Source organism: Saccopteryx leptura, chromosome 5 (assembly GCF_036850995.1).
Source record: "Saccopteryx leptura isolate mSacLep1 chromosome 5, mSacLep1_pri_phased_curated, whole genome shotgun sequence".
Lineage (NCBI taxonomy): Eukaryota > Metazoa > Chordata > Mammalia > Chiroptera > Emballonuridae > Saccopteryx > Saccopteryx leptura.
In genome coordinates this window covers 106,348,093-106,375,870 of record NC_089507.1, presented here as the reverse complement: position 1 = coordinate 106,375,870, position 27,778 = coordinate 106,348,093, and the positions used below count along the sequence as shown (strand labels likewise).

The following is a 27,778-nucleotide window of genomic DNA, read 5'->3' as shown; positions in this document are numbered from 1 at the left end:
CATTTGGTACCTGTCTGCAGAGAAAGAATAAATAACTTACATTATTTCCATTTTATTTATATTTAAGTCTGAACAATGTTTTATTTTTAAAAAATAACCATATTCCCTCTGTTACATCCATCTAAGACTCACTCTTGATGCTTGTCTCAGTCACGTGACACATTTATCTGTCCCACCCTAAAGGCCGGTCCGTGAAAATATTTTCTGACATTAAACCGGTCCGTGGCCCAAAAAAGGTTGGGGATCACTAATCTAAGGTCAATGTCAATTATTAAATACCATGTTATTTACTCTGTGTTTTTTGATACCATTCTTAGTCAAGAATATATATTCTAAATTCTTCATAGAGTGATGTAAATATAGGTCCTTTGGACTAGAAAGGTAGAGAAGGCAGAATTTTAAATATTGTATGTGTGAAAAGATGTGAGTAAAATATGTCTTGAAAGTTGTTCTTTTTTCCCATTTTAGTCACTTGTGGAGGCACATATAATGCAACCTGGACCCCACAAAATATTTCATCACCGAGTTCATCAAATGCAGATGACGCCCCATTTTCCACCTGTACGTGGGTCTTTGGCTCCCCTCTGCATCAGCAGGTCGAGATAGCTGTGTGGACACTACGGCTGCACTCACAGGACTGCCACCAGAATTACTTAGAGTTTCAGGATGCACTAGAGGTAATAATTATACTTTGAATGACAATCACATCTAGTGACCCTTTTTTTTTTCCCAGTAGTTGCAAAACACTTGAAGAAATGAGGGCATAATGAAATAAATAAATTCTAGCTTAATATATTTTTCAGCAATATACAAACCCTTTTTTTAGGTGTTAAGAAATTTGGGCCCTGGCCAGTTGGCTCAGTGGTAGAGCATTGGCCTGGCGTGCAGGAGTCCTGGGTTCGATTCCCGGCCAGGGCACACAGGAGAGGCACCCATTTGCTTCTCCACCCCTCCCCCTCTCCTTCCTCTCTGTTTCTCTCTTCACCTCCCGCAGCAAAGCTCCATTGGAGCAAGGATGGCCCGGGCGCTGGGGATGGCTCTGTGGCCTCTGCCTCAGGCACTGGAATGGCTCTGGATGCAACAGAGTGATGCCCAGATGGGCAGAGCATCGCCCCCTGGTGGGTATGCCGGGTAGATCCCAGTCGGGCGCATGCGGGAGTCTGTCTGACTGCCTCCCCGTTTCCAGCTTCGGAAAAATGGAAAAAAAAAAAACAAAAACAAAAACAAAAACAAAAAAAAAGAAATTTGAACTTGGTCCTTAGGTCAGAAGCTCTCAAATTTTCATGTGCCTAAAAAACATCTGGGTGTCTTGATACAAGTGCATACTCCTGGGCCCCTCCCTCAGAGGCTGGTTCCCCCACATAAAACCCGTTCCTTTGATTTTTTTTTTGTACTTTTTTCTGAACTGAGAAGCAGGGAGGCAGAGAGACAGACTCCTGCATGCGCCCGACCAGGATCCACCCAGCATACCCACTAGGGGGCGATGCTGTACCCATCTGGGGCATTGCTCCGTTGCAACCAGAGCCATTCTAACGCCTGAGGCAAAGGCCATGGAGCCATCCTCAGCACCCGGGCCAACTTGCTTCAGTGGAGCCCTGGCTGTGGGTGGGGAAGAGAGAGACAGAGAGAAAGGAGAGAAGGAAGAGTGGAGAAGCAGATGGGCGCTTCTTCTGTGTGCCCTGGCTGGGAATCAGACCTGGGATATCCACATGCCGGGCCGATGATCTAGCACTGTGCTAACCGGCCAAGGCCTACTTTGAATTTTTTATGCATATCTCTAGTGTTCTGCTTCTGGTGCTCCATAAGCCATGCTTGGAGAAACACTTGTATAGTTAGTGGAATCTGTGCAGAGCTGAAGGGGTCAATGTAGAACACAGAGAAATCACTTGAAAGGAAATTAGGCCGCAGTCCAGTGGAACTATATATTTATGGTAGTATAAGAGAGAAAGAGAATGGGAAAAAGATTTTTGGTTTAAAAAAGATGATGAGTCTGAATTGTGCATGGGATAAGACATTAAGGAGACAGTTGGACATGAAAGTGTAGCAGTAATAGAAGGCCTGAAGATTTGGTTATAGTCATCATATGAGTCAGTAGTTAGAATAATGGGAGTAATGAGATTATCCAGGGAGCATATGTAAAGTGAGGAGTCATGGACCGAGGCTGGCTGCCTGGGGAACACATGGGAGTAACTGAATCATCTCTGTGGTTTGAGGAGGTCAGTTAATCTACCCAAGTTCATTTTAAGAGTCTCATCCTCAAACCCCATGTGCTGGCTGGAAATTGTAGAAAATCTAGTCTACCACTTTCTGAGTTTTCAAGTCCTCCTCTTTCTTTCTATATCTGGGGCCCCCTGTATAGCACATGTATCTTGGTGGAGGTAGAAAAATACAGTTTGGCTGACTCCAATGAGGAAAGAGGTTTGAGAAGTGGTTGCAGAGTAGACATGAGACTTGCTGAATTATTACAAAGCAGAGACACTGAGGTACATCCTATGCTCTCATAGTGGTCAAGATGCTGGATTGTCATCACTCCATTGGTTTTCAGAATACTATTTACATACCCCAATGGTACCCCCCTGGAAGAACTTAGAGCTGAGTGAAACAGAATCCTTTGGTTAAAGCTCTTTCAGTTTTCCACAGCTTCACGAATCCATCTCGGGCAGAACTGATAGTTACAGGCACCGGACAACTCTATATCACCGTGGCAGCTAGACTGGCCTCAAATAAGACCTAATATTTTCATGAATGAATAATGTCCTTCAAATGAATGAATAAATGAAAGAACAGAGGGTTTCAGCCTGAGTAGGGAGGGAGAAAAAAAAAGAAATTGATAACTGAGAGAAACTGGAACTGTCAAGGTGTCCAAGAGTAGGAAGAAAAAATATAATTGGAAGACCATGAATGAACCGTGTGGTGGAGGCATTGCAAGCAATAGGAAGATCTGACTGGATCACTGGCTCTGGGGGAAGCCTGAGAGCAGAGATGAAAGTCACTGGTATTAAGGAATGCAAATGAGGATGTTAATGTGTTCTGTGTTAGAGCACCGAAACCTCCAAGGGCTCATAAATGACTCTGAGCTAAGCACCACAAGTCTTTAATTAAGGAAAGAGAGTAATTGGAGAAAAAAGTAAGTGAGAATGATGAGAAGGGCCAGAGAGTGCCTTTGGCCAGATGTTGAGACCCTCAAAGGAGAACGAGCTTCAATGCAAGGACATATGCTGCAGGGAGCAACCTTGGAATCCCTGTCTTTCCTCGTCCCGTTCCCACTCAATGAACTGTGGGGTGTGGGGAAAGAATGGCTTCCGCCAGCAGGCTGCTGGAGACCCAGGTTTCACTGATGGCCACAAAGTGGAAAGGCTAAGGATGTATACAGGGGTGGACAATGCAGTTAAAGTTCAGAGAATAGAACAGGAAAGGACCAACAGCAGGAGAGTGCATGGCATGGAAGCACAGGTCAGTAATAGGAGTTTGCAGCAAGATTGGAAGTGGGCTTTTCTGCAGATGCCTGTGAACTACAGGTATTAGAAGCATACCTGTGTGAGACGCAGCAGCTGTCCCGACTTGGACACAAGTTGTTTTTATGCAAGGATTGATAGACTGCATTTATTCTATCCTCTTGGGAGGCGATGAGGGCTGCCAAGTGTTACAAAGGGGAAACAACGACCTCATTGCAGGCCCCAGTAGCTCTGTGGGGTTCATAGCAATACAAAAGATTTGCTAAGGGGTAGCAAGGGCTAGGAGCAGTGCTGGATTAGTCTTAGCAAGGTCCAGACTATAAAAAACAACAACCAGTAGAAGAACTGTAGTGAGCTTGGACACCAACGTGTTCATAGCAAGGGCACAGGTCTTAGCTCTGAAGAGAGGGGAAGTGTCTTGTTTTCAGGAGGCTAGTCTCTGTCTGCTGGTTTCAGCATGAACTTGACCTGCCACTTCCTGCCCCTCGAGAATGTGAGACAATTGTGGATTTCAAGGCCAATGTCAGTGCTTCAAACACTATAACTAGTTTCCATGGCTGAATCTTTGAGCATACTTTTTATATGCACTTAATTTCTGCTCTGGCTTACTCTCTTTTGAAGAAAAATCTAATGTGATTTGGCTTCTACTTCATTTCAGAGTAATGGAAATCCAAGTATTCACTTCTGTGGCAGAAATACTTCAGCTGTACCAACGTTTTATTCTTCTACGAGCACCGCAGTTGTCGTTTTCAAATCCGAAGTTTTTAACGAGAACTCCAGAGTGGGTTTTACCTATCAGATTGCAGGTGAGCCCTGGAATTTTTTTTTTTTTTTAACAGAGAATCTACCAGCATCACAATTATCACTAGAATGGACTTTTGTGAGCAAATTAGAGTTTGTTAATGTAAACCACACCCGTATGAGGTAAGACTCTTCTCTAGAAACAAATCCCAGTTAAGCAAATTATTGAAGCTGGTTTCTGAAGAGGTATAGTGAATATAACACTAATTAAACTTTTTGAATAGTACAAACATTCATGTACATCCTCGTGCCTGCCCACCATCCAAGGTACAATCGATTTATTTTAAAAATGTGTGAGGCAACATTGAAAAAAAGACAAATGTATGTTCTTCTTGTTTCCATAAATTGGTTATCAAACAAGCATGATTTTAAGTTAATAAAACTGGAACTGGAACTAAATTCATTTTTTGAAAAATAACACTCCTGGCGGTCAGCGAACATGAAAAAAACTCACTACTCAAAGGGTTAAAATGTTTAGAATACCCTCATATTTGTCAAAGTTTGTGTAGTTACATAATTTAAAATTATACCAGTTATTTTATTAATTATCCATTTGAACATATATAGAAGACACTGTATCTTAAGAGATTATTTTGTCAAAACCAAGAAGCTATGAAAAGAATGACTCCTAAAACTGAGAAGTTAATTTCCAAAGAACACTTTATTTAATGTTCATTTTGAGCTTGATTAAAACTGCCTGACCAGGCCGTGGCACAGTGGATGGAGCGTCAGACTGGGATGCGGAGGACCCAGGTTCAAGACCCCGAGGTTGCTGACTTGAGCGCGCGCTCATCTGGTTTGAGCAAAGCTCACGAGCTTGGACCCAAGGTCACTGGCTCGAGCAAGGAGTTACTCGGTCTGCTGAAGGCCCATGGTCAATGCACACATGTGAAAGCAAGCAATGAACAACTAAGGTGTCGCAACGAAAAACTGATGATTGATGCTTCTCATCTCTCTCTGTTCCTGTCTGTCTGTCCCTATCTATTCCTCTCTCTGACTCTCTCTCTGTCTCTGTCGAAAAAATAAATAAATAAATAAAACTAATACTGCCTTTGATTAAAGCAAACAAAAATACCCTCGTGTTTTTACCAAAAATGGTCGAGAAAAACAATTTGCCAGTTTCATCAGAACAAATAATTCATCAAAGGTTTTATTTAGAAGGAAATCTTTACACAACACTGTGTCTTGAAGGTACAAATTTTGTTTGTGAAAAGTTTAAATGTCAGCCAATTCCACCTCAATGTGATCAGAAAAAGCAGAACTCTAGAATATTCACCTTCAAAGCAAATGCTCAGATGGCACACTTCCCATGGGGGTGTTTCCTGCTAACAAGTCACTGCCCTCACGGTGTTTTCCATGTGCCTCTAACCTCACTTCCAGGGACCTCAGTCAACTGAAAGGTACATGCAGAGGCTAGGTTAGCTTTTTTCTAATGTGTTTAAATTTCAACACTTTCCAATTACTTATTCCTGTCAGGTTGAAAGAACACTAACTGTCGGGGGCACATACATTAATTTTTAATTCTTTTTTTCCCTCTAAGACTGTAACAGAAACTATAACAAGGCATTTGGCAATCTGAAGAGTCCCGGCTGGCCTGACAATTATGATGATAACATGGATTGTGTTGTTACTCTCAGGGCCCCACAGAACCACACTATTTCCCTCTTCTTTCATTCATTCAGCCTCGAGGACTCAAGCGAATGCGGACATGATTTCTTGGAGGTAACATACATTTGAATCTCATGTAAATGAATTATTTAAAATATGATTGATGGCCCTGGCCGGTTGGCTCAGTGGTAGAGCGTCGGCCTGGCGTGCAGAAGTCCCGGGTTCGATTCCCAGCCAGGGCACACAGGAGAAGCGCCCATCTGCTTCTCCACCCCTCCCCCTCTCCTTCCTCTCTGTCTCTCTCTTCCCCTCCCGCAGCCAAGGCTCCATTGGAGCAAAGATGGCCCGGGCGCTGGGGATGGCTCCTTGGCCTCTGCCCCAGGCGCTAGAGTGGCTCTGGTCGCAACAGAGCGACGCCCCGGAGGGGCAGAGCATCGCCCCCTGGTGGGCAGAGCGTCGCCCCCTGGTGGGCGTGCCAGGTGGATCCTGGTCGGGCGCATGCGGGAGTCTGTCTGACTATCTCTCCCCGTTTCCAGCTTCAGAAAAATACCAAAAAAAAAAATATATATATATATATATATATGATTGATTACTTCAGACTTTCCACCTTTTTCTCTGCTGCTGCTAGAAGTATAGTATATCCCTTACTCATTTTATTAATGTATTCATTATTATTTCAATCCATAAGTACTTACCAAGCATCTTCTATGGCCAGGCACCAGAAATCCAATAGGGATCAAGATATACCCATGGCTCCCAGGAGGCTCAAAGTCTGGTGGGATGGACAGAGAGGAAATAGTCAACTCCCACACAATGTGGAAAGGACTAACAGGGACAGAGAAGACTTCTTGAAGAAGGTGATGTGTGAGTTCAGACTGCAAGGACCCAAAGGGATATGCAGATGCAAAGGGCTAATTTTGGAGATGGACCGTGGCACTGCCTTTAAGAGGGGCTCTTTGTGTGTAGATAAGAATAAAACCAAATGATACTAAATAGTTAGCCTAATTTCCCTGACAGACAGTGAGCCCAGCGTCTTCAGTATTCCACAAGGTGAATTATTCTTTGGCAGAGGCAGGTGGCATGTGCTGCTCCTCTCTCCTCAACCACCACTGGAGATCTCTAATTGGACAAAGAAGCAACTTTGCAGTTCGCCATCCTCCTCCCCAAACACACACAGGGCGTGGAGCAAGCAGAGCCATACTGCTGGAGCTCCTGCACCTTTGTGATTCCTGCACCCCCAGGGAGCGCCCTGCGCGTCCTTTCTGTGCCACTCACCTGCATCATGTATGCGAGAAGGACTCTGTTACGTGCTGTTAGTGGAAAGACGTTCTGAATGAGCCCATAACTGACACAGACTGTCAGTTATTTGTTCTGAGGAAAGAAACCTGTATACACGAGGATGCTGGATTCTTTGTGAATTGAGTTTGAATTTGAACCTCACTGAAGCTCTCTTTGTTCCATGTATGCGAGAGTCTTTGGTGAAGTTTCCTAAAAGTTTGTTCGCTCCTATACACCTGTTACAGAGTTTTAGTTTTCTGGAAAGCTCTCCCCTATGGGATGCATCTGAGTCCTTTATAGTGTGACAAGTCCTGGGAGGAAGCTCATGCCTTTTTCCTGAGGAATACTTGTCATGACAGAAAACTGGAGGAGATGAAGAGAGAAATACAGTATTGTTTGTGTCTATCAGTGTGTTAAACTCAGAACTATGTACCTCACCCACCATGGAGTCTAAACAGAAACGAGGGGAGGAGTGTGGTATGGAGAAAGGACAGAATTACTCTGTCATTTTGGAATCCTGCTGCAGCTCCTTCCCACACACCTCAAGACTGAGTTGACCATCATTGTCTGGAGATAATGTTTGCCCTTTGCCTCTATCCACTAGGAAGGAATGGTCAGCTCTCGAGCATTGAAGGGTGTGAACTTCTCCCAGCTGTCCTTCTTTATGCCATAGAAATGGGTCTGTAACTTCCTGTTTAATAAGCAAAGACAGGAAGCTGCCATTGGGCCTGTCAAGTGCAGCTGCCTTTGGTTCTTGGTGCAAAGACAGTGGCATAGGTCACCTGGCAGTCTTCCCAGCAAGCCTCCCCATTCTGTTCGCATAGACAATGATGGGAACAGAAACTTCTGACGGAGAAGTCTAATTGTATTATTACCATGTGAAAGCCAAGCCCTAAATCACATTTGAAATTTGTATTTGTCATCAGAACTTTCACCTCCCCTTCCAGGGTTCTCTAATATGTTAGATATGTCTACTGCTCTCACAGTTTCTGTGGAGAGAAAATGAATAGCACAAGTTATTAACATGTTCAGTAGGAATTAAAATCTCACTCTTCCTCTCAGAGCATCAGCTTTTTAAATGGTAATCAACAGGAAAAGTCCCAAATCCAGGAGCATAGTGGTGGCAGGTCAATCCTGTGGCATTCCTGGATATGGCACCTGTTTTTGTCTCTTGGTAGGTAACTGGTTACTTTCTCCATGGCAAGGCACTTCGTTTAAACACTTAGCAGAATACTCCAAGAAACACTAGAAAGGCGTGTTCTCTCCCACTGACTACTACACAAGCCTAAGAGGATCCTCTGAAGATCAACACAACCCAGAGAGATTAGCCACGTGCCTCTGAAGAAACTCTATGACTTAAGATAGTCAGATGGTGGCCAAATGTTAAATTATGAAATTATAAAGGACTGGAGAAACTTCCAAGGTTTTGAGTACAGATATCAATAAAATCATGATTTGGCCCCGGCTGGATGGCTCAGTGGATAAAGTGTCAGCCTGGTATGCCAGAGGTCACCAGTTCAACCCCAAGTCAGGGAACCTATGAGAAGCAATCAATGAGTACACAACTAAATGGAACAACTAAGTAGAACAACATGTTGAGGCTTTTCTCTTTCTCTCTCAAATCAATGGAAAAAATTTAAAAATAATACACAAATAAACCATCGTTCAAACATGTTGAGGTGGTCCCACCTCTGCACTGCCTGGAGTCCTCCTGGGAGCCGGGCTGGCTGTGAGTGTGCCGTAGGCAGGCTTGAGGACAGAACGTGGCTGAGTTCGTAGTATGTACGTGGTTATACGCACACTGGCTCATTTTCTGTTTTTATATGTGTCTGCTCCATGCAGTAAATTAAAAAAAAAAAATCTATTCAGTTGCAGAATATCTTTTTAAAATATATCTTAATAGTTAAAATTTTTGTAAATGTATTGTTGTCTCCATTTTCCATAAAAAATTCCTTTTGTTTGAACGTTATTAATTTTTATTATATGTAGCCTGACCTGTGGTGGTGCAGTGGATAAAAGCGTTGACCCGGAATGCTGAGGTCGCCAGTGTGAAACCCTGGGCTTGCCTGATCAAGGCATATATATGGGAGTTGATGCTTCCTGCTATTCCCCCCTTCGCGTTCTCTCTCTCTCTCTCTCTCTCTCTCTCTCTCTCTCCTCTCTAAAATGAATTTTAAAAATCTAAAAAATTTATTATATATTCATGTATAGCATGATAAATCAAAGACTGGCCAGGTAGCTCAGTGGATTGGAGCATCATCCCCCTACGCCAAGGTTACAGGTTATATCCCTGGTCAGAGCACATACAAGAACCAGCAAATGAATGCATAATTTTTGGAGCAATAAGTCAATATTTCTCTCACTCTCTCTCTTCTCCTCTCTCTCTAAAATAAATCAATTTTTTTAAACTGAAGAAGAAAGTATAACATGCTTAAAGATAATATTTCATGACTCATTTTTAAAAGGTAAAAAATGGAAGTGACAGCAGTTCACCGTTGCTTGGCATGTATTGTGGAACTCTGTTGCCAAATCCTATCTTCTCTGAAAATAATGAACTGTACCTGCGATTTAAGAGTAACAGTGCAATTACCAGTCATGGCTATGAAATTATCTGGACCTCATCACCCTCTGGTAAGACGTTTACACTTTGTACAGTAAAGTAATGAAGGCAAGAAAAACATTATGTGTTTAATAGAAAAAAGCCATTAAAAATGACCTTATCTTTTTAGCTATCTATATACTTGATTATTTTCTGATGAAAATAGAGATTTTTAACCATGAAAGTATAAAGAGTCTTTTTAATTTTACTTTTACTCATTTCTGTACGTTACTATATATAAAAGAATATATTCACATATAAAACAGATGAAGTATAAAGATTTTTTACATTCCTTTATAAATTTGATTGTGTCATATTTTTAACTTTTGGTTTGATCATCAAGGTAGTTCTCTGAGAATTTAAGAAAAAACAACATTTGCCAAAAAGGCACATTATTAACTTTGTGCATCTATAAGCAGCCATGCCCCTTACAGTTCCTTTCATTTCCTGGCAGTGCTGGAAGTTAATTGCTTTTTCAGGGCAATAAGGACTTTTCTGCATTTTTGACCAGTTGTTTATCAAATATTTGAAGGAAATTTACTGTGAGTCATGTCAACACCTTTAACTCAAGAGAGGAAGAATACTTTGTGAAATGTCCTCAAAATACCTAAAAACCTTCAAAATAAAAATGTAAAAATGACTCATTTAAAATATACTGAGTGAGGAACAAGAAAAGGGTTCTATCAAGATGATCATCCATAATGAAATGTTGGCACCTGAAGGTACTTAAAGATGGTCTTCAGTGCCCTCATTGTACAGATGAGGGAATACAGCTCCAAACTAGTGAGCTGTCCCAAATGCACAGCTGGACTGTGGCCGAGGCAGGACTAGAGTCCAGTGGTCAGAACCCAGCCCAGTTTAGGTTGTCATGCCATGTCCTTCCTTCCTGTGCAGTACCATCTCTGGTTCCCAGGGCTGTCTGGTCTAAATAATGATAGTTTTCAGGTACAAATTAATAATTAAACAAATTGACACCAATACATACAAGGTTTTGGCTCTAAGTATGTCAATCTTGGAACAGTCATAAGCCTGGTAAAGTCACTTTTATGATAATTTCTACCCAAGGATCCAATAACATATTCTTTTTTGTTCAGTCCTAGAATTTCACTTTTAATTTACTCCACCTACATCGTTATTAAGAACCCACCACTGTGGAGAGCTCTACACCATCAAAAGTATACAACTTTAATTACTCTCCCCTACAGTTCTTTGTTCTAGTTCTTGGTTTTTCCATTGTGTTTTCAATCTACTATTTTCAAAAAACAGACCTGGAGGAAGTTGTCCCTAAGATAATATAGAAGAAAAGGTATATATGGTGGAGAAAGGTAGGGGGTGGTGGGAGGAGGCCCGATTGTGAGGGGCAGGGAAGGATTTGGCCCAAAGGAGAAACAGGAAGAGGGTTTCAGCCTCCACTATACTTGCAGAAGGTCTCAGCACCTGAAGGAAACGACAGCCCCATCTTAATTGCCTTACAAGTTCACTAGAAGACTCCAGATAGTTTCTGCTTTGTTAAATCTAAGTTTCTGCATTTATTCTTTACAGGCTGTGGTGGAACTCTTTATGGAGACAGTGGCTCCTTCACCAGCCCTGGGTATCCGGGAACTTACCCAAACAACACTCACTGTGAATGGGCCATCCTTGTTCCTGCTGGAAGACTTGTCACCATCAGCTTTTACTTTGTCAACATTGATGATCCTGGAGACTGTGTCCAGAACTATCTTAAACTCTATGATGGACCAGATGTTAATTCTCCATATTCTGGACCGTATTGCGGCTCAGTGAGTAAAGCAAGACTTTCAAATTCCCATTTATTATTATGTTTAAATAATGAGACAAACTTAGAATCACTTTTAAATTCAAGCACATGTGAAGTACAAAGCATAATGTACTTTCATTAATTTGGTACAGTTTTTTTATTAATTGATTTATTAGGATGACATTGGTTCACAAAACCACACAGGTTTCAAGTGTATAACTCAATATAACACCATCTATATACCACATGTGCACCCTCTGCGCCGAGTCATCTTTCTTCATCCCTATTTCTCACCTCCACCTCCTCCTACCCCCCTTTCTCTCTGGCTATTGCCCATGTTGTCTGTGTGTTAGTATATGTATTTTGGCCAATCCCTTCGCCTTATTTCATCCAGTCTCCTCATCCCTGTCCCCTCTGACAGCTGTCCATCTGTTCCACGTACCCATGCCTCTATTTCTATTTTGTTCAGTTTACTGTATTCATTAGAGGTTTAGTGGTGCAATGTTCTGACTTTTCTATTTTGGGGAGCATGAGTGCCACCTAGTGGGCATTATATTAAAGTAATAATAATACGGTTACAAACTGTGTGTGGGAATTACCTAAGCAGTTATTTACAGCTTTTGCATAGGAATCATCAATGCAGTTACAGTTATTATATTGCAGACTTTCAGCACTCACACCCAGCAAATCATAGTTTCTGGGAGAGGAGCCATGGCACGTTGTTTTTTAAAAGCTCCATTTCAGTGCACCACTCACTCAAGGTTGAAGACCCATGTGTTTCTGCATGATTAGAATCTTAGGAAATTTGAATGCCTGCTCCCATTTCATCTACTTCTTGTTGAAAATTGTGTGAATTTTTAAAAGGAATACACAGATATTAAATATTGTTCCAGTGACTAGTAGATTGATTGTGTTTGTCAAGTTCTGATGAACTAGATCTTCCCTCTAGGTGGAGTTAGATTCCTGACGTTCACTCAGCTCTGCTTGCATGTGCCCTCTTTGCCCTCTTGTTTCACCAAAGGTAGAAAGTTACAGAGTTTCAAGTAAGGGAGATGAAATGTGACTGGTGGTATCTACTTCTCACTACTCTACTCTTTAACGTTCAGGCTTTCTAATCAAACCTGACAAAGAATTACATCATCTGGAAATCTAGATAGTGTATATATATATATATATATATATATATATATATATATATATATATAATATATATATATATATATATACACTATATATATATATATACACACAATTTGTAAAATTGATTTCAGAATTACTAGAAAATAAAGCTTACCAAAGCCCTGAGAATTCTCCCATGAATCTTCAGAAACACCCTTCTTGAATATATTTACATAAGCACACATATTTTGCACTGTTTGATGGTATGGTTTTTTCACTTACCAAAATATCATAATCATTTTACCATACCGATAAAAAACACTGTTGTGTCCTATTTAATTGTCAGACGGCATTCTGTTGCATGGGTATAGCCTAAGTTATTTAATGAAACCTCTGTGGTTTATAGACAACACTTTGAAAAACTCTGTGGTAGCTCTGTTCTTACAGACAGAGCTAATTGTCTGGGAAGCCATTTCAGTCACCTGGCCAGTAGATACTGAATCCCCGTTATTCACAGAAAAGAGAAGCCAGTCTATGTGTCACATTTCAGATTCAGAGGCTGACTAGGTCTCATGCACTTAGTTGAAATTTGTAAACATTTCAAAAGGGAGGGAAAATGGAAATTTTTACAACACAAGAATATTTTAAGAATTTTAAGAACAAGAATAACATGCACGTTGCAGATAAAGAAAACTGAGACACTGAGAGAACTTGACTGTTATAAATCAATGTCATATTAAGTCAAAGTCTGTAACTAGAAGTCAGTTTTTAAAACTAAGTGCTTACAACTTGTTGCCAGTTTTACATTTTCTTTGATAAATGTGGACATCACTTGAAGTGTAATTGTTTTCTTTTTTAAAAGTAAAGATATGACTTTTTAGAAGTAAAGATATTACTGATTCCTTTAGCATTTCTTCTTTTGTTATTTGAATTTTATACGAAGTTTATTTACGCATCTGTGAACAGATGGGCTGCGGCCCCTGTGACGTCAGCTCCCTTTAGCATTTCACGTCCAACAAAATCTGTTCGCTTCCAGAGTGATGGGAAAAGTCACCCTTGGACTATTAATCATATGATGATTTGAAGATGTTTTCTTTTATGATAAAATAGATGTAATTGTTCAAGGAAAAATCCTCCAGCACTTTCAGTTACAAAGTCTAAACATTAAAGAATAACAGGAGAAATGAAGGCAATCAAAGAAGAGTTTAAAACTTTGGTTTTAAACTATTTTAACTATTTATACTAGTTTGTCAATGTGAAATAATAATTGGAAATTTGGTAGCAGATTAAAATGGAAAGAAAAAAATTATGCATGTGGAACTATACATTATTGTATATGCCTTGATTAATTTCTTTGGAAAAATTCTCTGTGCTGCACTTACCTTGAATAATCTACTGTCTTGAACTCTCTTCTGCTGACTCTCGGGACTGACACGGGGCACAGCAGTGCGAAGGAGCAGGCCCCAAACTGCAAACTCCAGGACAATCTCAACCTACTGTAGAGATTACTGACTTATTTGGTGCATAATTTGCCTCCTCCCATTAGAATGTTGCTTCTTGAGAGCAAGGCCTTTTGTGTGTTTGGCTCATTTTTGACATTCCCAGTCCTAAGAATAATGCCTGCAGCATAGAAGTCTCTTGATAAATATTTGTTAAATGAATGATTAGAAAATGAGAGAAAGCTGAGATCCATTTACTACTCCCCCCACCCCTGAACACACATTGTTCCACAGAAAAGATATGAAAATAAATCCCCAAAGAGCCTGACCAGAGGTGGCACAGTGGATAGAGCCTCAACCCGGGACACTGATGTCTTAGGTTCAAAACTCCGACGTCGCCCGCTTGAGTGCAGGCTCACCAGCCTGAGCACGGGGTTGCTGACTTGAGCATGAGATCACAGACTTTACCCCGTGGTTGCTGGCTTGAGCCCAGAGGTTGCTGACTTGAGCCCAAGGTCACTGGCTTGAGCAAGGGGTCACTCACTCAGCTGAAGCCCCTGCCCCCTTGAAGGCATGTATGAGAAGCAGTCACTTAACGACTAAAGTGCCACCTAGGAACTTGAATTAGAAATCGAATTTTTAATAACAATTCTACTGAAATATAAGTCATGTATTATACAATTCATCTACTTGAAATGTAGAATTCAATAGATTTTAGTAGATTGAAAGTTTTGTAGTTATCATTCAATTTTAAAACCTTACTCCCCATCCCCAGTAATGGAAACTCAATATCCAAAGGACCACATTTCCCTTCAACCCCTAACTACAACAATATTCTTTTATAATGCATGTACATTGATTTTGAGCAAGATTACTTCTAGACATACGTGACAGTTTACTGTAAATTCTTTACTGCTTTATGTAGTACTTTTTTTTTTTCTACAGAGACTCAGAGAGAGGGATAGACAGGGACAGACAGACAGGAATGGAGAGATGAGAAGCATTAACCATTAGTTTTTCCTTGCGCATTGCAACACCTTAATTGTTCATTGATTAGCCCCTCATATGTGCCTTGACTGCGGGCCTTCAGCAGACTGAGTAACCCCTTGCTCGAGCCAGCGACCTTGGGCTCAAGCTGGTGGGCTTTTTGCTCAAACCAGATGAGCCCTCGCTCAAGCTGGCGACCTCGGGGTCTTGAACCTGGGTTTTCTACATCCCAGTCCGACACTCTATCCACTGCGCCACTGCCCTGTCAGGCAATGTAGTACTTTTTTACTATGCTAACATCTTTCAAAAACTGTACAACTTTTGTGAAAAATATAATTTGTTAATTCTTTTTCTTTTTCAATTTTAGGACACTAACATAGCTCCCTTTGTGGCCTCCTCAAATCAAGTCTTCATAGAATTTCATGCAGAGTATGCAGTGCGCCCGTCAGCAATCCAATTAACTTGGGACAGCTAAATACACAATGCTCTTTGGCTCCTCTGCAGGGGCCATTGGACATCAGCCAAGACAGAGTTCTGCCATCCTGATCCGTGATCCAAGCCTGTGCCACTGAAATAACTGTAACATCTATGGTTTTCACCAGAGTATGTGTGGAATCAATATTTGTACATTTTTTAAATGTGGATTGTAGATTCTTTAGTTTTGGCTGTATTCGTCATCCTTAATTCTAATATTTGTGCTGAAAATTTCTAAAATTCCCTAAAGAATTGGAAATGATGGCATATGTGCTGTATATTTTCAAAAGTGAATGATAAAATAAAGGTATGATTTTCACTGTGAATGTCAAAGGAGATATAATAAACAAGATGCTGTATTAATTTTTAACTTATTAAAATTTAGTCTTTCACTTATAAGATACATGTTTTCAAGTTGAATTTTTACATTTCGATGAAGTATATAAATCCTTCAGGGACAGAACCTCAGAGCCAAGCTGCTGCATTTGGATTTAGTTCTGCTAATTAAGAACTTCTCTCTGCTTTCGTTTCTATAAGTACCACCATTGTCTATTGCTAGTTTAACGATACAATATGTAAAGTTAAAAATAGTTGAATAGCACTTCTATAAACTTTCCTGCTGCCTTTCACAAAGCAAGAGACTTTGTTAAATATGCAAAGTTAGGGCCTGTTAAGAACATGGGACCAAGGGAATGAAAGAAGCCATGGGAATGCCTTCCTTTCTTGTACTCTTACACTCAAATGCCACGGAAATTATTTCTGCACAGAGTAGGGATCCCCATAAATAAGGTATTTTTACCTTAAAAATTCCTGCTTCCTTTGACTCTGCATTATGGATAGATATATCAACTTTATAGATGACATGCTATTGGAAAAAAATAAAACACTGACTGCAATGAAGAGCAGCATCAAAGCCAGAGGAACAGTGCACTAAAACTATCGGGATGAAATTTGATAAGGGTTGATATACTATCTAGCTCTTCTATCTAAAAATGAGTCACAAAGCTACAGAAGATGAAGAAAGTTTAACAATAATAACCTATGAAATGATGTAGGAGTTTTATCTGAAAGCAAAATTAATATATGCAGCTGTCAAACAATAAAGGATGATTTAATCTCAGATGGCATCATTAGAGTAACGGTACCTAACAAGAATCGTTTTCAGTCAGACGTGCTTGCCCAGGAGGCATATTAGAATATTTGGGAGGTGTATATACCAAGTTGAAGAATGTACCGTATTGTCAATATTATTACACAATTTCAAAATTGATAACTGAAAAAAAGGAATATTTCTCCCATTGTGTAAGTTGTCTTTTCACTTTATTGGTGGTTTCTTTTGCAGTGCTGAGCTCTTTGGTTTAATGTTGTACTACTTGTTTATTTTAGTTTTTGTTGCCTGAGCTTTTGGTGACTTATTCAAGAATTCATTATCAAGACTGATATCAAGGGTCTTTTTCCTATGTTTTATTCTAGGAGTTTCATGGTTCAGGTCTTACATTTAAATCTTTGATCCATAGTGAGCTAATTTTTGTAAGTAGAATAAGATAGGGGTCCAGTGTCTTCTGCATGTGGTTGTCCAGTTTTCCTACCACCATTTATTGCAGAAATTGTTCTTTCTCCATTATATGTTCTTGCCACCCTTGTCAAAACTTACTTGACCATGTATGTGGGGGCCTGTGTCTGGGCCACCTATTCGGTATCACTGATCTATGTGCCTGTTTTTAATGCTAATATCATACTGTTTGATTACTCTAGTGTTGCAAGATAGCTTGAAATTAAAGTATGATGCCTCTAGCTTTGTTGTTCTTCTTTTATTTTTAATCACAATTTACATTTAATGTTATTTTGTATTAGCTTACTGGATAGACAATCATATACTTTACAAAGTGCACCCCCTGATATTTCCAGTACCCATTGGCACCATACATAGTTATTGCAATATCATTGACTACATTCCCTATGCTGTGCTTTACACCTCATGACTATTTTGTAACTATCAATTTGTACTTCTCAATCCCTTCACCTTTTTCACCCAGCCCACTAACCCACCTCTCCTCTGGCAACATCAGTCTGATCAATGAGTCTGTTTCAGTTTTGTCTGTTTCTTCCATTCTTTAGATTCCACATGTAAGTGAAATCATATGGTATTTGCCTTTCTCTGATTTATTTCATTTTGCATAATACTCTCTACATCCATACATGCTATCACAGTGCTAAGGTTTCTTTCTTTCTTTTTTTTTTTTTTTGGATAAATATTTCATTATGTATAAGGACCATTGTTTTTTTATCCATTTGTCTATTGATGCACAGTTGGGCTCTTTCCAAATCTTGGCTATTGTAACTAATTCTGCAGTGAACAGGTGCATATATTCTTTCAGATTATACCCAGAAGTAGAATCACTGGGTCATACAGCATTTTAATTTTTTGAGAACCCTTCAGAGTTTTTTCCACAGTGGCGGCACCAATCTGCATTCTCAACAACAGTGCACAAAAGTTCCCTTTCTTTCACATCCTCTCCAACACTTGTGTGTTGGTATATCAATGATAGCCTTTCTGACACATGTGAAGTTATATCTCAGTGTGGTTTTAATTCACATTTCTCTGATGATTAATGATGTTGAGCATCTTCTCATGTGTCTATTGGCCATTTAGAGAAATATTTATTCAGGTTCTCTGCACATTTTTTGATGGGATTGTTTGGAGTTTTTTGGTGTTGAGCAGTACAAATTTTGCATCATTGGCACATGTTCTCCCATTCAGTGCGTAGTCTTTTCATTTTGCTGATGGTTTCCTTTGCTGTACAAAAAAATTTTTAGTTTGATGTAATTCCATTAATTTTTTCTTTTGTTTCCCTTGCCCAAGGAGATATATCAGAAAAAATATTGCTATGAGAATGTCCAAGATTTTTACTGCCTATATTTTCTTCTAGGTTTTTAATGGTTTTGAGTCTTACATGTAAGTCTTTATTTATTTATTTATTTATTATTATTATTTTGTGAGAGGAGGAGAGGCAGAGAGACAGACTCCTGAATGCGCCCTGACCATGATCCACCTGACAAAACCACTAAGGGCTGATGCTTTGCCCATCTGGGGCTGTTGCTCTGTTGCTTAGCAACCGAGCCATTTCTTTTTTATTAGCGCCTGAGGTGGAGGCCAAGGCATCATCCTCAGCACCCAAGGCCAGCTCAAACCAATCAAGCCCCGGCTGCTGGAGGGGTAGAGAGAGAAAGGGAGGGGTAAGGGTGGAAAAGCAGATGGTTGCTTCTCCTGTGTGCCCTGGCTGGGAATTGAACCTGGGACATCCACACACCAGGCTGACGCTCTACTAATAAGCCAACTGGCCAGGGCCACATTTAATTCTTTAATTCACTTTGAGTTTATTCTTTTTAAAAATCTTCTACTATGATTGTATTACTTTTGATCTCTTCCTTTATGTCTATCTTTGCTTTATATATTTAGGTGCTCCTATGTTGCACCCATAAATGTTAATCAGGATTATAGCCTCTTTTTGGATTAATCTCTTTGTTTTTTTTAGCTACCTCATGTCTTTTGATTGGAACATTTAGTCCACTTATATTTAAAATGATTATTGATAGGTACGTGCTATTGCTATTTTATTATTTATAATTATATTCCTCTTTTTTTCTTTTCCTTTCTTCTTCTAAAAGAAGTCTCTTTACCATTCCTTGTAATACTGGTTTGATGGTAATGGACTCCTCTACCTTTTTTTTTTTTTTATCCAGGAAGCTCTTTATTTCTCCTCATTTTTTTTTTTTATACAGGGACAGAGATAGAGTCAGAGAGAGGAATAGATAGGAACAGACAGACAGGAATGGAGAGAGATGAGAAGCATCAATCATCAGTTTTTGTTTTGACACCTTAGTTGTTCATTGATTGCTTTCTCATATGTGCCTTGACCGCAGGCCTTCAGCAGACCGAGTAACCCCTTGCTCGAGCCAGCGACCTTGGGTCCAAGCTGGTGAGCTTTTTGCTCAAGCCAGATGAGCCCGCACTCAAGCTAGCGACCTCGGGGTCTCAAACCTGGGTCCTCCACATCCCAATCTGATGCTCTATCCACTGCACCACAGCCTGGTCCAATTTTTAATGATACCCTTGCTAGATAGAGTAGTCTTGATTTATGTTTTTGCTTTTTTTATTTTTAAATTTCTCCATTGATTTGAAAGAGAGGAAGGGGGGGTGAAGGTAGAAAGACACAAGCATCAACTCATTTCACTTGATTGTTCCATTTAGTTGTGTATTCATTGATTGCTTCTTGTACGTGCCCTGACTGGGGATCAAACCCATGACTTCTGGTGCACCAGGCTGACACTTTATCCACTAAGCCACCTGGCTAGGGCAATGTTCTTGTTTCTCATCACTTTAATATTTCATGTCAATCACTCTGATCCGAAATGTTTCTTTTGTGGAATTTTATGGGAGCTCCTGTGTATATAACTAATTGCTTTCTTTTACTACTTTTAAGGTTCTTTGTCTTTAATTTTTGTCATTTTAATTATGATGTGTCTTGGTGTGGGACTCTTTGGGTTCACTTTGTTTGGAACTCTCTGAATTTCTTAGACTTGTATGTCTATTTCCTGAACCAGGTTAGAGAAAATTTTGGTCATTGTATCTTCAGATAATTTTCAATTTGTTGCTCTCTCTCTTCTGTTTCTGGTACCCCTGTAATGTGGATGTTGTTATGCTTGATGTTGTCCTAGAGGTCCCTTAAGCTGTCCTCACTGGTATTTTTTTGTTTGTTTGCTTGTTTGTTTATTTAGTAAAAGAGAGAGAAAAAGACAGAGAGACAGACAAGAAGGGAGAGAGATGAAAAGAATCAACTCATAGTTGTATCACTTTAGTTGCTCATTGATTGTTTCTCATATGTGCCTTGACAGGCGGCTCCAGCTGAGCCAGTGACTCCTTCCTCAAAGAAGTGACCTTGGACTTTAAGCCAGTGACCTTTGGGCTGAAGCCAATGACCATAGGATCATGTCTGTGATCCCACACTCAAGCTGGCGAGTCTGTTCTCAAGCTGGATAAGCCTATGATCAAGCTGGCAACCTCAGGGGTTCAAACTTGGGTCCTCAGTGTCCCAGGTTGATGTTCCAGTCACTGTGCCACCACTGGTCAAGCATAAGCTGTTCTCATTTCTTAAAATTCTTTCTCTTTTTGGTGCTTTGATTGGGTGTTTTCTGCTATTTTGTCTTGCATATCACTGATTTGATACTCTGCTTCACCTAACCTGCAGTTCATTCCTTCTTCTGTATTCTTCATTTCAATTGCATATTCTTCATTTCTGACTGGCTGTTTCTTTGTATTTTCTTATGCTTACTATCTCTTTGTTTAACTTGTCACTGAATTCATCCATTATTTCCCTAAATCATTGAACAGCCTTACAATCATTGTTTTGAATTCTAGATCTGGTAGTTTGCTTGCTTCCATTTTATTTAGTTGTTGTTGTTTTTTCCTGGAGATTTCTCCTCTTCCTTTCTTTGGGTCATTGTTGGGCAGATAAGATATATTATGCTCATTTTGTTAAAGATGGCGCTGCCCACGTGGATGGTCATTGCTTAGGTCAGGGGTCCCCAAACTTTTTACACAGGAGGCCAGTTCACTGTCCCTCAGACTGTTGGAGGGCCGGACTATAAAAAAAACTATGAACAAATCCCTATGCACACTGCACATATCTTATTTTAAAGTAAAAAAAACAAAACTGGAACAAATACAATATTTAAAATAAAGAACAAGTAAATTTAAATCAACAAACTGACCGTATTTCAATGGGAACTATGGGCCTGCTTTTGGCTAATGAGATGGTCAATGTGCTCCTCTCATTGACTGCCAATGAAAGAGATGCCCCTTCTGGAAGTGCAGCGGGGGCTGGATAAATGGCCTCAGGGGGCTGCATGCAGCCCACAGGCCGTAGTTTGGAGACCCCTGTTCTATTTGAACCAAAGAGTCAGGGGGAGAAGGAAGGGAGAAGCCTGTGGACCCCAGGGAAGAGGAATTGGAGTTCATCTTTGCCTTACAATACAGGCTGGTAAATAAACTGACTAATCTGATGTATGTTTAAAGCAAAATGAGTCTTAGAAGGTACAATTACAGATTTAACTGATGAAAAATGTACAGAAATAGTAATGAATAATTTACCCTTCTCTGTCAGTTTACTGTTTTCAGGACACTTTTCCATGTTGAAATGACATAACACAGGACAGAACCAGACAGACTAAAGGGTAAGACAACAGTGACACAGCTGGCTGGGGTTTTTGACGTGGAAACCCCCATCCTACAGACTGTCTTGTTCTCTGACATGTGGCATCCCGAAAAATCTGGGCAGAAGGTTAGAACTTAGGTACCTTTATTATACACTGCTAGTAGAGGATAAGATATTTTTTTTTTTTTAAAAAAATTTATTTTTAAATAGGTTTTAAATAGAAGACACACCAAGAAATTGACATGAGGAAAACCAAACAATGGCTTATTTTCATGGTTGTTTTTCTGATTATTTTTTTCTATCTTAAGAAAAACTGAAAAGTGTGGTGTAAGGTGACCGAAATGAAAACCTTGTATGGCAGGGGTCCCCAAACTTTTTACACAGGGGGCCAGTTCACTGTCCCTCAGACCGTTGGAGGGCCGGACTATAAAAAAAAAACTATGAACAAATCCCCATGCACACTGCACATATCTTATTTTAAAGTAAAAAAACAAAACGGGAACAAATACAATATTTAAAATAAATAACAAGTAAGTTTAAATCAACAAACTGACCAGTATTTCAATGGGAACTATGGTCCTGCTTTTGGCTAATGAGATGGTCAATGTCCAGATCCATATTTGTCATTGCTAGCCCTAACAAGTGATAGGACGCGCTTCCAGAGCCGTGACGCATACGTCCCACGTCACCGGAAGTAGTACTGTACGTGAGCGACACCATACTTTACTTCTCTCACTGACCACCAATGAAAGAGGTGCCCCTTCCGGAAGTGTGGCGGCCGGATAAATGGTCTCAGGGGGCCGCATGTGGCCCGCGGGCCGTAGTTTGGGGACCCCTGGCCTAGGTGATAATATTATTGCTCTTCTTGCTTGGGATGGGCGTGGTTGTGTTAATGGGTGTTGAGGGAGGGCTTTAGTGCCAAAAGGTTTTAAAAGGAGGAGCTAGGAGGCCATTTGGGGGAGAGACCACGTTATTCTTGGGGAGAGTGATTACCTTTTAGGAAGAGTCCATGGAGGCAGGGCAGGGAAGCCACGTGGAAGAGGCAGCCAAAATGGTGGATTAGGGAAAAGAGAAGCCAGTTTGTGCAGGAGAAGGAGATGGAGAACAGAAGTGAATAAGACGGGCAAGGAGTTAGCCTTTGATTCTAGGAAAACTCAGGTGAGTCAGTGGCTTTGGGAGCCCTGAATGGAAAGGGAAGTGTTTCCCACTGTGTGTATATTCTCGTCACCAGGTATGAGCTAGGATTAAAGAAAAATGGATCACCAGTTTTCAGCTCTGTTGATTTCTTACTGTCTGCCCAAATCAAAACTGAACCTGCATTGGCCAGGTGGCTGTGATGGTGCCTGATGTTTCTGACCATATAATCATACTTCTTTGTCTCCTCATTTTGGCTACTTCTGTGTATGTGTTTCTGTGTATTAGATCCACTATGTCTCTCAGCCTTAGTATGGTGGCCTTATATAGTAGGTGTCTGGTGGGGCTCAGTGGCACAGTCTTTCTGATCACCTGAGCTGGATGCTTCAGAAATGTCCCTTGTGTGGGTTATGTGGGCCCTCTGTTGTAGTTGTGTCTGGATTTCTGTTGGTCCCTTGTGGGTGGGGTCAACCCTCAGACTGGCTGACTATGAGGATTGACCCCAACCATACTGTATGAGCTGCTGAGCAGGAGCTGATGCTACAAAGCAAAATTCACCCAGCAATGTCTGTTACTTGCCAAGATCTCCCATTGAAAGTGCTGCTCCTGAAGCTAATGAGGTCATGCTCTGTTGTGGTCTGAAGCCTGCCACTGGGCATGTTAATTCTGGGAAGTCATGGGAGGGACTCCAGCATCGGTCAATGTTAGGCACTGCCTGTGACCAGACCTAAGTTACTTATCTGGAGTTACAAAAAGATCCATAGTTTGTGGCTTCCTCTGTTGGGCCTGGGTGCATGTAGAAAGGGCCAAGCTCTGGACCAATTATCCTTCCACCGGCACTGAGCCTAGAGGCAGTTCAGTAAAAGGTCCAAGGCACTCCAAGATTTTCTTTACCTGCTGACCACTCTGCCATCCCCTGAGTCTGCATGAGCCCCCTTGGAAGTCTTCCAGGAAAACCTGTAGAGTGGACCCAGGCTGTCTGTGGCCAGTAATCTCCTCTGAAGGGTGTTGGTTTGTAGAAATAAGCAACTGAGATTTGGGTTTGGCTAGTGATCTTCTGCGTTAGGGCAACTCTAGCCAGAGGGTGGAAGGAAAATCGGCCTTTGCTCAAGAACCACAGAGCTCAGTCTTTCCCCATACCCGTTTTCAACATCTTGAGTCCACCCGAACCTCCTCAAGGACTTTCCCAGGATGTCTGTACTGCAGGCCCAAACAGGCCACAGCCAGCAGACTCCTCCACAGGATGAGCGCTCAGCAGGATGCAATCACAGGGAGTCAGGAAGATGGGGGTAGGGCATTCCCCATGCTGGTGCTCTACGGAAGGGAGTGCTCAACCCAGGAAGATGGCGTCTGTGTACAGTGTGGGTGAGGGACTCAGCACGGGGACCTTATTGGCTGTCCCTTCAACCCTCTCCTTGGGAACACACATGTAGTCCTTCTCTATGTGATTCCAGTATGCTCTGAACTGCCTTCTCTCCACCTGAGCCCAGGTTGAGTGGCCAAAAGTAAGACTTGTGCATTTGCCCTTTAAGAGGACACTTGGGTTTGTAGCAGACGCCCATCTTATCCTGGTGAACAGAATTGCACCTATTTTCACAACCAATGTTATATGGGCTTTCCCCCGTGGCTATGATGCTCTAGGCTGGGTAACCTGGAATGAGGTTGAGATCCCATGCTCCTCAGGGGGCCCTTTGCAGCTGAGATATCCTTCCATATTCTCTACCTCCCTAAATAGGTGCATGGCAAGCCCTTTCCATGTCTCTGCTCTTCCTACCAGTCTCTATGTGGTTTCTTTTGTAAATCCTTGGTTATAAAACTTCTGTTAATCCAGTCTTCAGTTGGTTATTCAGGCTGATTATTCTATAATTTAGTTGTAATTCCAGTTTCGTCATGGGAGGAGGTGAGTATAACTTCTACCTACTCTGTTGTTACCTTCAGAAGAATCGAGCTTTATTGTATCTCAGGATTTCTTTGGCCATGTTGGATCTTTTGTGGTTTCATACACATTTTGTGATTGTTTATGCTATTTCTGTGAAAAAATGTTACTGGAATTTTTATTTGGATTGCATCATTGACTCTGTAGAGTGCTTTGGTTTGTATGGACATTTTTCACAATATTAATTCTTTCAACTCAATAACAGAGGATATCTTTCTATTTATTTGTGTCTTCTTGAATCTCTGACATCAGTATCTTATAGCAGTGTTCTTCAACCAGTACACTGCGGCACACCAGTGTGCCGTAAGACATGGTCAGGTGTGCCGTGGGGAAATTAAACATGGGTCCCCAAACTACAGCCTGTGTGCTGGATATCACCTGCGGAGGCTATTTATCCGGCCTGCTGCCAGCTGCCTCCATCCAAACATAAACATTCCCCTCACAATCCCTCCAGCTATCAGCTATCAGCGACAGGAATAGTGGAGGCACAGGGAACACTCACTGACCAATCACCTTCTAGGATTCATCCCGACCACTAGCGATGAACCAATAGTAGGCTGCCTCTCATCCACACCCAGGAAGGTACCTGCTTGGGCTGCCGCACACTTGTCATTGTGTGGCCGCACCAAGTAGTTGAAGCTGCTACTCCTCCCCATGGTCCCAATTTCTAATCCTGGTCAGTACTGGAGGTAAATGTTGCCACCACTAGATGAAGCCTCAGCCTCAGCTGGTTATGTCTATCCTGATGGTGTATATAGATATTTGACCTTTTTCTTTTTAAAAGAGGCCCCCGCAGAGGGTGATATGCAATGCATCACAATGCATCACAATGTTATCTAACTTTAAAGCTAAAGTTTGCTGATCTTCCTTTGGACAGTTTTTGGTTATCTGTTGCCAAGGAGTTCCCCATTCTGGCCAACAAAGCTATTTTGACATTGCTCCCGTTTTCAACCACATATCTATGTGAGCTGAGCTTCTCAAGCTTGACTGCAATAAAAACTAAAAACAGAGAGAGACTGAGAACTGTTGAGGAAGAGCTTCGTGTGTGTCTTTCTATCATTCCTGCCAGGATATCCCTTTTGTGTTCATCGAAACAGGCCCAGGTTTCACACTAAATACATTTAGAAACTATATTATTAACTATATGTATAATATGTACTGTGTTAGAGTGTCATTTTGTGTCATTTTGGTAGGTGGTGTGCCCCAGGATTTTGTAAATGTAAAAAATGTGCTGCGGCTCAAAAAAGGTTGAAAATCACTGTCTTATAGTTTCCAGTGAACAAGTCTTTTACCTCCTTGGTTAAATTTATTGCCAAGTATTTTATTGTTTTTGATGCAGTTATAAATAGAATTACTTTCTTGATTTTTCTTTCAGATAGTTTATTGTTAGTGTATAGAAATATAACTGATTTCCATCTGTTGATTTTGTATCTTACTACTTTACTGAATTGATTTATTAGTTCTAACAGTCTTTTTAGTGGAGTCTTTAAAGTGTTTTTATATATAAAAGCTTATGTCATCTCTCGTTAGTAAGTCTCATCTCATTTCTTCTGGTTCTGACTTAGTTAACTCATGCATTTACAAGTGTTTGTTGAACATTTACTGTGTGACAAGTACTAGGCATACTGAGGATAAATTAGTGAACAAAACAACCATACAACTTCATAAATTGTATTTCTGTTTCAAAAAGCCTACTTCCTAGCTCCATCATGCCTGATTTCATGAGCCAGTCCTGAGGAAAAATCCTCAATTTCTTTATCTGGTGAAATTTTACAGTAAGCCAGCTTCCTAGATGTAGTGGCTAAGTAATAACTTTCTTGTTCCTAAATTGCACCACTATGAAGCTCCACTATTAGCATTCAGACTCCTGGACAGAACTAACAATCAATTAGTTCACAGTGGTATAGGCAGTCTGGTTGTTAAAATGTTGAGATATACCAAAATGCTGCTTTCAAGCTATGCTGGAATCCTCAAAGCCATAATGCAAAACACATGGGCTTTCTTTTCATTTTTTAATTAATTTTAATGGGGTCACATTGATAAATCAGGGCACATATGTTCAGAGCAAAATACATAGGTTTGAGGGGGTGGGAAAGGAAGGTCTTAGTCTGAAGTAAATGGAAACTAATATTCCATGCGGGACTAAAGGAATCAAAACAACCACAAATTTAAAGAAAAAGAAATGTCTACTGTCTGCAATTGATCATGCAATGAACTAAGAAACTCTCATGGTCAGCTTCTAACCCCATCCCTCTGCAGGTGAGAATGGAAGTTTAGATACCCTGTTTGAGAAGGTGCAGGGCAGGTGACAATAGCCAAACCCTGACAACACCTCCTCCACCAGCCTCCTCATGATCCAGCCACCAAAGGACTAATGCCAATATAGAGGGGGCTTTAGGACCCTGTTTCAGCATTACCTGGTGGCCATTCTGATACAATTCTCCTGGCAATACCCACCTCCCCACGCTCTTAGAACCCAGAGTTGGGAGTGTATGTGTGGTGGGGGTAAGCCAGGCTTCCACCTACCATTTGATCTCTCCCCTACTTTGATTTTCTCTCTTCTGATACAACTGTACCTAAGCACAAAAAGCAGAGCTCATGCCTTTGGTTTTCAAGGTTAAGTCTATCCATGTCTGATCCAAGTAGCCCTTATCTGGCCTTCAGGGAACTGGCTGGGATAGCTCAGCAAGAGACCAACAGAGTTTTTCTTTGGCCCAATGGCATCTCCTGGCACTTCAGGTACTCTTGTGAAGAAAGGCCCAGGGGATGGGTGGGGCTGATGATAGTTTGGGGCTAAGAGATGCCTAAGATATGGGTTCTACTTGTCATAATTTCCTATTAAATTTCAACTCCACTTAATGGAAGGACTTTGATAAACATCAGCCAACCAATTACCAAAGGAATACTAACACGATTAATTTTATTAAGAAAAATGGGAACTAATATCTAGGTATTTTCTCTATGCCTGGCATCATTC

At 40.9% G+C, this 27,778-nt stretch overlaps 1 protein-coding gene across 1 annotated transcript in view; it reads left to right on the top strand.

Annotated features, from left to right (window-relative positions):
* CUBN (cubilin) overlaps nucleotides 1-17,299 on the top strand; it is a 306,316-nt gene extending 289,017 nt beyond the window's left edge. The window contains exons 62-67 of the mRNA XM_066384573.1: nucleotides 469-677; nucleotides 4,114-4,261; nucleotides 5,797-5,978; nucleotides 9,608-9,773; nucleotides 11,284-11,519; nucleotides 15,410-17,299. Coding sequence (XP_066240670.1) covers nucleotides 469-677; nucleotides 4,114-4,261; nucleotides 5,797-5,978; nucleotides 9,608-9,773; nucleotides 11,284-11,519; nucleotides 15,410-15,517 — 1,049 coding nt within the window. The 3' untranslated portion in view covers nucleotides 15,518-17,299. The remainder of the gene's footprint in view (nucleotides 1-468; nucleotides 678-4,113; nucleotides 4,262-5,796; nucleotides 5,979-9,607; nucleotides 9,774-11,283; nucleotides 11,520-15,409) is intronic.
* The last annotated feature ends 10,479 nt before the right edge of the window (nucleotides 17,300-27,778 follow it).